The 12336-nt window shown below is 36.3% G+C and overlaps 1 protein-coding gene across 2 annotated transcripts in view; it reads left to right on the forward strand.

Moving 5' to 3' along the window:
- Window positions 1-1609: 1609 nt before the first annotated feature.
- LOC122001459 (methylenetetrahydrofolate reductase 1-like) overlaps window positions 1610-12336 on the forward strand; it is a 39829-nt gene continuing 29102 nt past the window's right edge. Inside the window, exons 1-8 of one of the 2 annotated variants that reach the window (XM_042556205.1) lie at window positions 1616-1979; window positions 2660-2842; window positions 3149-3209; window positions 3300-3379; window positions 4018-4191; window positions 4559-4732; window positions 4809-4909; window positions 5016-5127. In XM_042556205.1, coding sequence (XP_042412139.1) covers window positions 1758-1979; window positions 2660-2842; window positions 3149-3209; window positions 3300-3379; window positions 4018-4191; window positions 4559-4732; window positions 4809-4909; window positions 5016-5127 — 1107 coding nt within the window. In that variant the 5' untranslated portion in view covers window positions 1616-1757. Of the gene's footprint in view, window positions 1980-2659; window positions 2843-3148; window positions 3210-3299; window positions 3380-4017; window positions 4192-4558; window positions 4733-4808; window positions 4910-5015; window positions 5128-12336 lie in introns of both variants that reach the window. The other variant, XM_042556206.1, reaches the window with a different exon arrangement.

The raw sequence follows: 12336 nt of genomic DNA on the forward strand, positions 1-12336 counted from the left end.
CTCTATGATGAGCGTCATACCTTCTAGAATGATAAAGAACCTCTGCCGGTACTATAGAGGCTCGTTCTTGCATGGATAGCTGCAGCTGGGCTTCTGGCTCCAGTTGTTGTTCAAGGGTGTACCTTGATGATGCTCCACCAGTAAGTTGTCGTCCAAGTCTCCTTGCAGCTTGCTGAGTATTGTAAAGATGTCGTTGATTTCTTCTGTAACCCCTTATTTGATCTTCAAATAATGATGTTGTGGCTACCTGCTGTTGCTCTGTTCTAGTGGCGACCATACTCCTTTTAGTTTTTCCTGTTCTTGCTTTAGGATTTTATATGGGTCTTTAAATACCCTTAGCTTTCCAGGTTTTTCTTTAGGTTTGGATGGACCAAGAGATAAGTTTTGAAGTTTGGAGACTAGGTCTTGTGGAAAAGGAGGGGTGTTTTGTTTTCGAAGTTCCTGCTGAATCTCTCTTAAGGTTTCGACTGTTTGGATAAGCAAATGGATTTGTATATTATTTTGTTTGATGATTGTAGCAATTCTAGGCGTAGTACCTTGATAATCGCTTGGTTTAGCAAAACCAATAGAGAAATTTTCTATAGGATCAGTAGCAGAAAGAGCTTCTCGATATGAAATTGTATTTCTTGAAATAATAAAAGTGCTCATGAAAACTTATCAGAACTTACAGGGACTTTTGTTCTTTGGGTGAGGACAGTTTCTTCCCTGAGAACCTCATACAAATGTGCCCTTGGATTTCTCAGACCTTCTTTACCTTTCTCCACCAAGTTAGGATCTATCCCTAAACAGCTCATTTGATATGTGAGTAGCTTCATCCACAATCAAAGGTAATCTAATACTTTGACTTTGTGAAATTGGCAAATTACACATCAATATTGGAGTTGACTAAATTAATTATTCTAATCGAGTGAACGTAGTGCTAATTTATTGAATTATTTTACAGTTGATTGTATGGTGTAAACTCTACAAGTACAATTTTAAAACTTATAATTTTTTTAAACATTTTAAAATTTATAATTGTAATTATATATAATAAAATAAATTATACTAGAAAAATATTTCATTAAAAAAATAAAAATAGTGGTACTCCCCACATCATAATGGATCCATAGGAGGTCGTTTCAGTCAGGCAACGATTGAGCGCTCCGATTAAATCAGGTCAAATCCTCTGGACCGTTTTTGCGGTCCAAAGAATACTCCCTTTACATGTATTGGTGGGGATGTATATCTCTACTTGTAAAATAGGTGGGGATCATGCACCAATGCATGGAAATGGAACATCCTCTAAACCGTAAAAAGTGGTCCAAAAAATCTCCTCTCCGATAAATTGCCAAATTAGATTGGTGGGAGTCAAAGTCTAAACTGAACCCAAGCCATAACCTAATAATTGCCTAGTTACATCGGTCTCAGTCAAAATCTAAATTGAACCCAAGCCCGAACCTAATCCACACTCCTCATTCGTGCGGAAATAGTCGTTGGGCGGGTTGGTGTGGGATTAAGAGCTCGGAATAAATTTTAAAGAGAAAATAAAACCAAAATAATAATAATAATAATAATAATAATAATAATAATAAAACGAGAGTGATCATAGAGCTGTGGTAGGTGAAGAAAAAGCGGATCTCTTGGAGTGGATCAACAGATCACAACGCTGCCTGTTTCTTGATTCGATTTCGTTTCTCTGTTTATATAAGGGATCCGATCGCGCATTGCGACTCTGCGATAGGGCAGAGGAGGAGAGCGGAGGAGAGGAGGAGACCATGAAGGTGATCGACAAGATTCGGGGAGCAGCTAACGGCGATGGGAGGACCGCTTTCTCCTTCGAGTTCTTCCCCCCCAAGACGGAGGAGGGCGTGGAGAACCTCTTCGACCGCATGGACCGTATGGTCGCCCACAACCCCTCCTTCTGCGATATCACCTGGGGCGCTGGCGGATCCACTGCCGACCTCACCCTCGACATCTCCAACCGTATGCAGAATATGGTACGTTTTCCTTAGATTTACTGGCTGGGTCTTCTTCTACCGAGCGACAATGTTTTTTTCTGGGTATATATCAGTAAGTTTCTGATGAATCTCTATCCTTTTCTGCTAGAAAGTAATGTATCCTGTTTACATAGATCTGCTGAATTCTGATATTGATCTTGAATCTGCATTACCTGATCGGTGGATTGTATTGTATTGTCGCCTTTTAATTATTCTTCCCATCGTTACCGGTTATGGCGGAAATATCTCTTTTTGTTACATGAACCCTATGAGCTTTAGGTCCGAGTAGGAATGAAGTGGTTAGTGTATTAATGTATTCATTTGTGCAATAATTCAAGTACGACCCAATGTTTTGCTCAGTGTTCTGCACGCGTCTTGTGTAGCTTCTCTTTTGCACCTATTTCTACTGCTGTTTATTGGTATTTGACATTTTTTGCTAGAATGTTGAGTCCCCAGAATATTTTTTAGAATGTTTGTTGTCGGGGCTTCCAAGTTTGCATATAATAATAATTGAGATCAAATAAGCCACATTGATGAATAGAAGAAGAGGAGTTTCTTTATTACTAAAATTAATGAAATTGTGAGAATTTAACCTATGTTCTTGAATACACCAGCATGCGATTTGTAGAGCCATCACAAAAAGTGTGCTTGTATTTGATTCCATTGATTCTTTCATGCAGATCTGTGTAGAAACGATGATGCATTTGACTTGTACCAATATGCCAGTGGAAAAGATTGATCATGCTCTGGACACCATCAAGTCCAATGGAATTCAAAATGTTCTGGCACTCAGAGGGGATCCTCCTCATGGCCAGGATAAGTTTGTTCAGGTGGCTGGTGGATTTGCATGTGCCCTTGATCTGGTATAATCCTATTTACTTTTTAAATGTTTGATAATTTGGCAGTTCCATATCTGAAGCAAGATTTGATTTATGAAGATATTTAGTTTTTTTAGAAACACCATAGGGCTACCTTCTTCAAAATCTTGCTTGAATTAGTGTCATTTTCTTCTTGCTAAAAAAGCTATTGTTATGTGCACTTCATAAGTTTCTAACTATCAACTTGTTTTTATTTGAGGTGCATCTCATTACTTGTTCTTTGGTAAGTAAGATATAGTTTCTTTGATGATGTTTGACAATTCATACACACATATCACAATTGGCTTACAGGTGCAACACATTAGGGCTAAGTATGGGGACTATTTTGGCATCACAGTTGCTGGTTACCCAGGTTAGTGTGGTCACAATATGCTATCATGATAGTGCTCCATGTGGCTTGTAAATTATTTTTAAAAAAAATACATATATTTTTTCATTTTAGAGGCACATCCTGATATGATACAAGATGGAATTGCTACAGAAGAAGCTTATAACAGTGATCTTACTTATTTAAAGAGAAAGGTTCCTCCTTTCTTATTGTTCTTATTTTCTTCATGTTGGTTTGTCTTAAAGTTTAATTATGTAATATTTCATGCTTCTGTTTTTCTTGATTTGCTTTTTCCTACTAGTTTGATTTTTTCTGTGCTATTACCATATTTGTTCATTACATGGAGCAAGTTGACAATCTAGTTTGTGAGCATATAGTATTCTTAGGAATGTAAGATGCATCTTTATGCCACATAATTTCTATTGCTACAAAGAGATTTGCTGCATAAGCCTAAAAACAAGTTTGTTGCATATGCATAATGATGTGTAATGGCGTTTAATACAGATCTGACATTCATATTAATACAATTTTGAATATACATATACTCTCCTACTTATGTTTGCCTCATTACAGTTTGCTTTGTCTCATTACAGTTTGCTTTGTCTCAGTGATTATATCAACTTCATACAAGAGAGAGTACAAGAGTGTTTTAATCATTAGACATTGATTGCAGTGCATAGTAGATAATAATTAGTAAAGATGTAAAATTCATCACTTGGTGCCACTAGCTGTTACATCTCATGCGTCGACAATTTATTCTTTGCTTTAGTTATTGCTGCAATTATTTTTAAATTTGAATTTTTATTATGTTCTCATTCTATCCTTTGGACAGGTGGATGCTGGTGCTGACCTCATTATCACTCAACTATTTTATGACACTGATATATTTCTGAAGTTTGTTAATGATTGTCGTCAAATTGGAATAACCTGTCCAATTGTACCTGGCATTATGCCAATCAACAATTATAAGGGCTTCTTGAGAATGACTGGTTTTTGCAAAACTAAAGTAAGTTGTTTTAATTCTTATTTTTTTCTCTTAAGGTTCAGATCTTGATACATCCATTATCCATTAATACCAGTAATTTGCTCAATTAAGATGCAGACCCCTTCCTTAATGTGATATATAGTCTCAACTATTGATGGTATAAATTATTATTTGCTGACTCATTCTAGAGAAGTTAATTTCTTTTTCAAAGTTCATGGTATATAATAAAGAAAAATTCTAAATAGGTCCCCTTTTTCTTCTAGAGAATGTTTTTGTTTTCCTTTTTCAATGCAGTGAAAACAAATCATATTTCAATATCCAGAATCTAGATATAAAATCTGTGTAGAATGTCTATTTTTTCATAATTTGGCATGTAATTGCTCTACAGATTCCAGATAAGATCACAAATGCTTTGGAACCTATCAAGGACAATGAAGAGGCAGTCAGAGCATATGGAATTCACTTAGGGACTGAAATGTGCAAGAAGATTTTAGCTAATGGAATCAACACATTGCATCTCTACACACTAAACATGGAAAAATCTGCATTAGCCATTATAATGGTTGCTATTTTTTTTTCTAGTGCCATGTTTAAAGTTGTTTTATTTACTAGCTGACTGACAAAACTTGCATTTTCAGAATCTTGGATTAATAGAAGAGTCTAAAGTTCTAAGGTCCTTACCTTGGAGACGTCCAACAAATGTTTTTCGTGTCCAAGAAGACGTCCGACCTATTTTTTGGTATGATTTGTCTTCTACTTGTTGATATGTAAATTTCATGATTGACAGGCTTTCTGTATTTGGTTTTTGAACTCTACTTATATTGTTTTGTTTTCAATTTAACTAGGGCAAATCGTCCAAAAAGTTATATTTCAAGGACGATTGGATGGGACCAGTATCCGCATGGGAGGTGGGGCGATTCTAATAACCCATCGTATGGAGCTTTGACTGATTACCAGGTAATTTCTATGTTTCCTCTCTTACTACCTTAATCATGACTGCTGAGTCTTTCTGTTTAATTATATATGCCTTTCAGTGTGTATTTGCAAAGTTCAGCAAATTTCATGCTGTAGATTAATTGTGAATTCTTCTGTATGATTGACCTTGTTTCAAAATATTGACTAATATTTTCTTCCTTTTATCTAAAATAACAATTTCCTCTTAGTTTACTAGTGTTTTTTTTTCCTTCTATTTTCCTCTTGGATTCCAAGATGAACAGAAATTGGTTCTTTAAAGGATAGTGATGCCTTTTGCATTACTGTCAAACTTATTTCCTCTTAATTTTGTCATGAAGTTAAACTAACTAATCAAGTAACTGTCTCATACCATGTTCCAAAGCTCTTAGAGTTCTAGTAACCAAGTTCATATGCTGCATGATGAAGATATGGATATCTTACTTGATGCAACATGAACTTGTTTAAAGGTTTAGACAATTTCTAGATCTACTTCATACCTAAATTAATAACAACCAAATTTTTATCCTATTAAGTAAGGTTGACTATACGAATCATTCACCATTGAGCTCTATCCCCTACTATATCCTTATATATTTAAATGAATTTTATTCTATTTTATTGTTGCTAAGTCTTCTTTGGTCTCCTTTCTCGATTAATATACGTATTTGTCATGGTTTCATATCATCTAATTGAGGTATTTATGTTGGATATCTTATCCACAATCGAGTTTTGGGAGAGATTGGGAATACTTATCTGTTAAGATGACTTGAGTTGATTATTTTAAGCTGTTGGCCTGGCTGAGTAGGCCAATTACTAACTTAGTCCTAGCTCTTTCGGGACTTGGCCAGAGTGGAAGACAATCGTTGCCCAAGCCTGAGTGGGAGAACTCAACCGTGGACTTTCAAAGTGGGAGAGGGAAGTTGCCTGAGTGCCGAGTCGGGCCAGAGATGCATTGCTGAGATGATGCAGAGCTAGGACACTGAATACCCCTAAGAATCAAGTTGGGAGGTAGCCGAGTCGTCTAGCAAGAAGCAGAAGCTCGAGCACCAGAGGACTTCCCAAGTGGGCCAATATTGTGTCAGGAAAGTTGAGCCGGTGCAGAGCTGCCAAGTGGGTCGCCGAGTGCTTGGACAGAGTCTAGGTACTTAGAGCTTCAATCCCAGGTCTGAGTGGGAATATGCTGTTGGTGCGGGTAGCACTAACGGTCTAACCCAGGTTTTGATGAATGACAAATAGGTTAAGTTAGTTGTGTTGTTGTCTGACACTTTGATCAAGTGTGCAGGAAAAGTCCAGCTAGGTCGACGGGCTGATAGTCGGCGAGAAGTCTAGCGGGTCGACGGCCGACCGGACGAGAAGTCCAACAGTCGACGGTCGACCGGATAGTGGCGAGAAGTCCAAGCGGTCGACGGGCTGACCGGACGCTGGCGAGAAGTCAGACAGGTCGACGGGCCGACCGGACGTCTGCAGGTAAGTGAGGTAAGTCACCGAGGGGAGTGACCGCGAGGACGCTCCGTGGAAGGGACATTAGGCGTCGATCCGCCAGATCCATTTCGATGTCTGTCGAGATCGTGACTAGATTCCGGTCTCTGAAAGACGGAATCTAAGTCATACTATCTTTATCTATCTGTGAACTTTAACTGCTAACCATTTGTTTTACTGTGATATATATTTGCCTCGGACTAACCTTGTTTGCAGAAAAGGAGTCTTTTCTCGAACAGGTCCGCGCCTTAAGGGATCCGGCGCCGAAGGCTAATTTTATCCAGACACCTCGCCGCCATACGGAGCATCTGATTCGAAAGACGACACCGTGCGCCTGAAGGGATCCAGCGCCCGAAAGATATAAAAGAAGCCCAGCAGGAGCTTCGAATCAACTTTTCGATCGAGAACTCTTCACGATTCCGCGCCGACGCTCATGCGCGTCAACGACGCTCCGACAAAAGTGCTCTTCCGGTTTTGTTTAATTTTTGTCGGTATTGCTTTATTATTACTAGCATCTCCGTACTTTTTCAATCATATTTCGACTCTAGTGATTGCCCAACGAAAGTGGTCGAGGACCACGGCCTCGAGTAGAGTCGTCACAGTCCGAACGCAAAAATATTTGTGTCTACTTTATCTTTTTTCAGCGCTTAAACTCTTGTTTTTTCGAATCGATATTCACCCTCTCTATCGAATCTAACGGTCCCACAAGTGGTATCAGAGCAGGCGCTTCGATTTGGTGCAACCACCAATCAGACAGGGGTGAATTTTTTTATTAATTTTAAAACTGGTGTTTCGATAACTTAATATTTAACTAATCAATTTAAATTAGTGCAACACGAATCTAGTTTTTTTTATCTTTTTCTTCCCGCACTACTAATCCAAGACCAAGTCTTGGGATATTTTTTCTTGGTTATTTATCTGTGCACAGAATGTCCCAACAAGAAGGATTCAGCACAGTGCGACCTCCACTCTTCAACGGGGACGACTTCCCTTACTGGAAGAAGCGCATGGAGGTCTACCTCAAGACAGGCTTCGACCAGTGGATGAGCATTACGAAACCTTACAAAATTCCAGTGGACAACGTCGGGAATCTAGTGGATCCTGAAGACTGGACAGCAGATCTCAAGAAAAAAGCATCAACAGAAAACAAAGCGATCAACACTCTACAGCGCGGACTAACAAGAGAAGAGCTAAACAGAGTCGGTCCACACAAGAACGCTAAAGAATTATGGGACAAACTGATCGAGCTGTACGAAGGAACAAGCGACGCTAAGGTAACAAAACGAGACCTGCTTTTAAATAAAATTTTTAATATAAAAATGCAGAAAGGAGAAACAGCGAATCAACTCCACGCGAGGATCAAGGACATCCTCAACGGGCTCCATGCGATAGGCCACCAGATGGAGAACAGAGACTTGATAAGGTACGCATTAAACGCCTTTCCACGTAATAGTTTGTGGGCATCAATAGTGGATGCCTACAAAATTTCTAAGAATCTTTCTAAATTAAAATTGGATGAGCTTTTCTGTGAATTAGAATTGCACGAACAAACTAATGCTGGAGCCGAGAAAGGTGTAGCCTTATTTGCAGGTTCCTCAAAGAAAAGCAAGCCTGAACTTGAAGAAGACTCCGATCAAGATTCTGAAGACGAAGAACACCTGGTGAACTTGGTAAGAAAAATGTTCACCAGGAGAAAGAGGAGCTTCAGCAAAAAGGATCTTCAAAAGATCAGCTCTCCCTCAGAACAAAAAAACGTGACCTGCTACGGCTGCAACAAAAAGGACATTATAAGAACGAATGTCCAAAACTAAAGTTCGACAAACCAAAGCCAACCAAAAGAAGGCACTCAAAGCAACGGGACGACCCTCGGACGAATCGAGGAAGAAGAGCGAAACATCGAGCCACATCGCACCGACGGCCCGGGTCGAAACAGATAACGAGTCTGAAGATGAAGACGGGTCGAACTCAAACAAGCCACGAGTCCGTACTCCCGAAGGCCCGAATGAGGTATACTTTAATTTAAACAAAAATTTTTTAGAATTATTTCTGTTTAAATAGTAAATTAATTAAATTAGAAAAAAACAAATCACTTCTTGAGGAAAATCAAAACCTCAAGGAACAATTAAAGAATTCGAATCCAACTCAAGATCTAACACTTGAGGAAGAGAATTTATCATTAAAAAATGAAATAAACAATTTAAAAGAGATGTTAGAAAAATTCACAACAAGATCAAAAAATTTAGACTTAATCTTAAATAATCAAAAAGCATGTTATAATAAAACCGGACTAGAATACAAGTCGAATTCAAATAAAACCTTCAAATCATTAATAACCCAATACAAGTCAACCAATCTAGCTTGGGTTCCGAAAGCGTGTCTAACCACGCAAGTAGGACTTAATCAATATTATATACCTAAAGAAAAAATACATTATATAAATAAACCAAACCAAAATCCAAAATACAAACCTAAATCAAATTCAAAATCTAAACAGTTTAAAAAATAACAAAATTATCACCAAGTTAACTATAACTATAAAAAGAATTGACACAAGCCTAAAATCAAAACTTAAATTAATGGCCAATAATTCAGGGGGAGGCTCCAGAGTAGCTGGCACCTCCAAAACTAACTTACCCGACAGGTAACCCAAACTAACAAACCCTGCAGGCAATTAGAATTGAGACCAAGTTTAACTGAATCACGGCATCGGTGAAATTTTGGATGATAAGACGTTAGGAAACTGGGCATCGTACGCCTAGAAAGATATGGTTTCGATCCGCATTCGCCCGAACTGACCAAGCTACCCTTAAACGAATCCTAACCAGTTAGACTAATACTAAGTTCGTGGATAGGACTATTCGGAAAACCTCGAAAGGTTGGTTACTTCTAATGATGTCCTTGTGACTCACCAAGCTTAAGTTTATCCAAGAATGGCTATTCAGGAAACCAAAGCTAAGTCTGAATCTAACACAAGTTAAAACAAAACTCTGTAATCAAACTAATTTCATCTCACAAAATCATAGGATTCCTTGATTGATAATATAGATCGGGTGAGATGAATAAGGCTTAAAAATTAATTTCAAAATTTTAATTTTAAACTTAAATTAATTTCAAAATTTCAATTTTAAAACTTAAATTCAAAATTTTAATTTTAAAACTTAAATTAGTTTCAAAATTTTAATTTTAAAACTTAAATTAATTTCAAAATTTCAATTTTAAACTTAAAAATTAATTTCAAAATTTTAATTTTAAAACTTAAAAATTAATTTCAAAATTTCAATTTTAAAACTTAAAGTAATTTCAAAATTTTAAATTTTAAAACTTAAATTAATTTTTAAAACTTAAATTAATTTCAAAATCTTAATTTTAAACTTAAATTAATTTCAATTTTAAAACTTAAATTAATTTCAAAATTTCAATTTTAAACTTAAAAATTAATTTCAAAATTTTAATTTTAAAAACTTAAATTAATTTCAAAATTTCAATTTTAAAACTTAAATTAATCTCAAAATCTTAATCTAATGCATGCTCGAAAGACTAACCTCAAAATCCTACTTACTGTAGGAAACCAAGTGGATTTTGGACAGTGGTTGCTCCAAACATATGACTGGAGATCACACCAAGTTCACTCAACTCACTTACAAAAGCCTAGGAACAGTTGCCTTTGGAAACAACGGCAAACTCAAGGTAATTGGTATAGGTAATATTGAATTAAAATCAGACTTTATAATTACAAATGTCTTACTTGTCGAAAACTTTAAATATAATCTTCTAAGTATAAGTCAATTGTGTGATACTAGGTATAAGGTCAAGTTTCTATCTACAGAATGCTCAATCAAACATCTAGATAATCCTACCATAAGCCTAAAAGGTTTTAGAAAAGACAACATCTATGTCATCAACTTACCCATTTCTTCCATTAAGTGTTATTTAACACAAAAAGAAGAAACTTGGTTATGGCATAGGAGAATGTCTCACACCAACTTTAGAAATATAAGTAAACTAAATGGACTTGTAAAAGGCTTACCGAAGTTACCTAACTTAGATTCAACTATATGTAATGCTTGTCAACAAGGAAAACAAACTAAGTCAACCCACAAACAAACAAATCAACCACAAACTAACTCAATCTTAGAACTTCTACATTTAGATCTTTTTGACTCCCATGGAGTCAAATCCATTAATGGAAACTTATACTGTTTAGTAATTATAGACGATTACTCTAGGTTTACTTGGGTAAAATTCTTAAAACATAAAGATGAAACTTTTGAAATTCTTACAAATTTTTGCAAACAGTTGAAACGAAAAGATATTAAAATTAAAAGAATTAGGAGTGACAATGGGGAGAATTTAAAAATCATAACTTTAACGGATTTTGTCTAGAGTTACCATCACGAGTTCTCATGCCCTAAAACCCCCCAACAAAATGGAATTGTAGAAAGAAAAAATAGAACCCTACTTGAAGCTTCTAGAACAATGTTAAATGAGTATAACCTACCTAAATACTTTTGGGCAGAAGCCGTTAGTACAGCCTGCTATGTACAGAACAGAACAACAATAAATAAAACTCATAACAAAACTTTCTTCGAAATATTTTATAATAAACAACCAAACATAAAATACTTTAAGGTATTTGGGTGCCCAGTTTTTATCTTAAATACAAGAGAACACTTAGGAAAATTCACCTCCAAAATTGAAAATGGAATTTTTGTAGGGTATTCCCTAAATAGTAGAGGCTACAGAATTTACAATAAGGTTACCTTAAAAATTGAAGAAACTACTAATGTAAAATTTGAAGAAACTAAACAAGACATAGGATCTACACAAACACCTGAGTTTGTTCCAGAAACCAACCAAACTCTAAGTCATGAAGAAGAGGAACAACATCAGGAGGATCAACCTCCTAGAACAATAAGGATTAACCCAAATCATCCAACTGATCAAATAATTGGTGACCCAGAATTAAGAGTTCAAACCAGATCATCGTTTAGAAACCTAAGTCAAATTTCATTAATTTCAAAAATTGAACCCAAAACTGTGGATGAATCCCTACTAGACCCAGATTGGATCATAGCTATGCAAGAAGAACTAGCCCAATTTGAGCGTAATGAGGTCTGGGACCTAGTTCCACCACCTAAGAACAAGAAAATAATAGAAACAAAATGGGTATTCAGAAACAAACTAAGTGAAACTGGGGAAATTACTAGAAATAAGGCTAGACTGGTTGCCAAAGGATTTAGTCAAGTTGAAGGACTTGACTATGACGAAACATATGCCCCAGTAGCCAGATTAGAATCCATTAGAATGTTACTAAGTTATGCAGCCCATAAGGGATTTAAACTATACCAAATGGATGTTAAGTCTGCCTTTCTTAATGGACTAATCAGAGAAGAAGTTTATGTAGGTCAGCCTCCTGGTTTTGAAAGCTTAGAACACCCTGATTATGTTTTTAAATTAAAGAAAGCCCTATATGGACTTAAACAAGCACCCAGGGCGTGGTATGAGAGGCTAACATCTTACCTAACATCTAAAGGATTCAAACAAGGTCAAATTGACCCAACCTTGTTTGTCAAATCATTAAATACAAACATATTTATTGCACAAATATACGTGGATGACATAATATTTGGCTCAACAAATTCAGAATTTTTAGAAGAATTTATTAATCTAATGGAAAAAGAGTTTGAAATGAGCTTAGTGGGAAAACTAACCTATTTCTTAGGATTACAAATC

This window comes from Zingiber officinale, chromosome 7A, assembly GCF_018446385.1.
Source record: "Zingiber officinale cultivar Zhangliang chromosome 7A, Zo_v1.1, whole genome shotgun sequence".
Classification (NCBI taxonomy): Eukaryota; Viridiplantae; Streptophyta; class Magnoliopsida; order Zingiberales; family Zingiberaceae; genus Zingiber; species Zingiber officinale.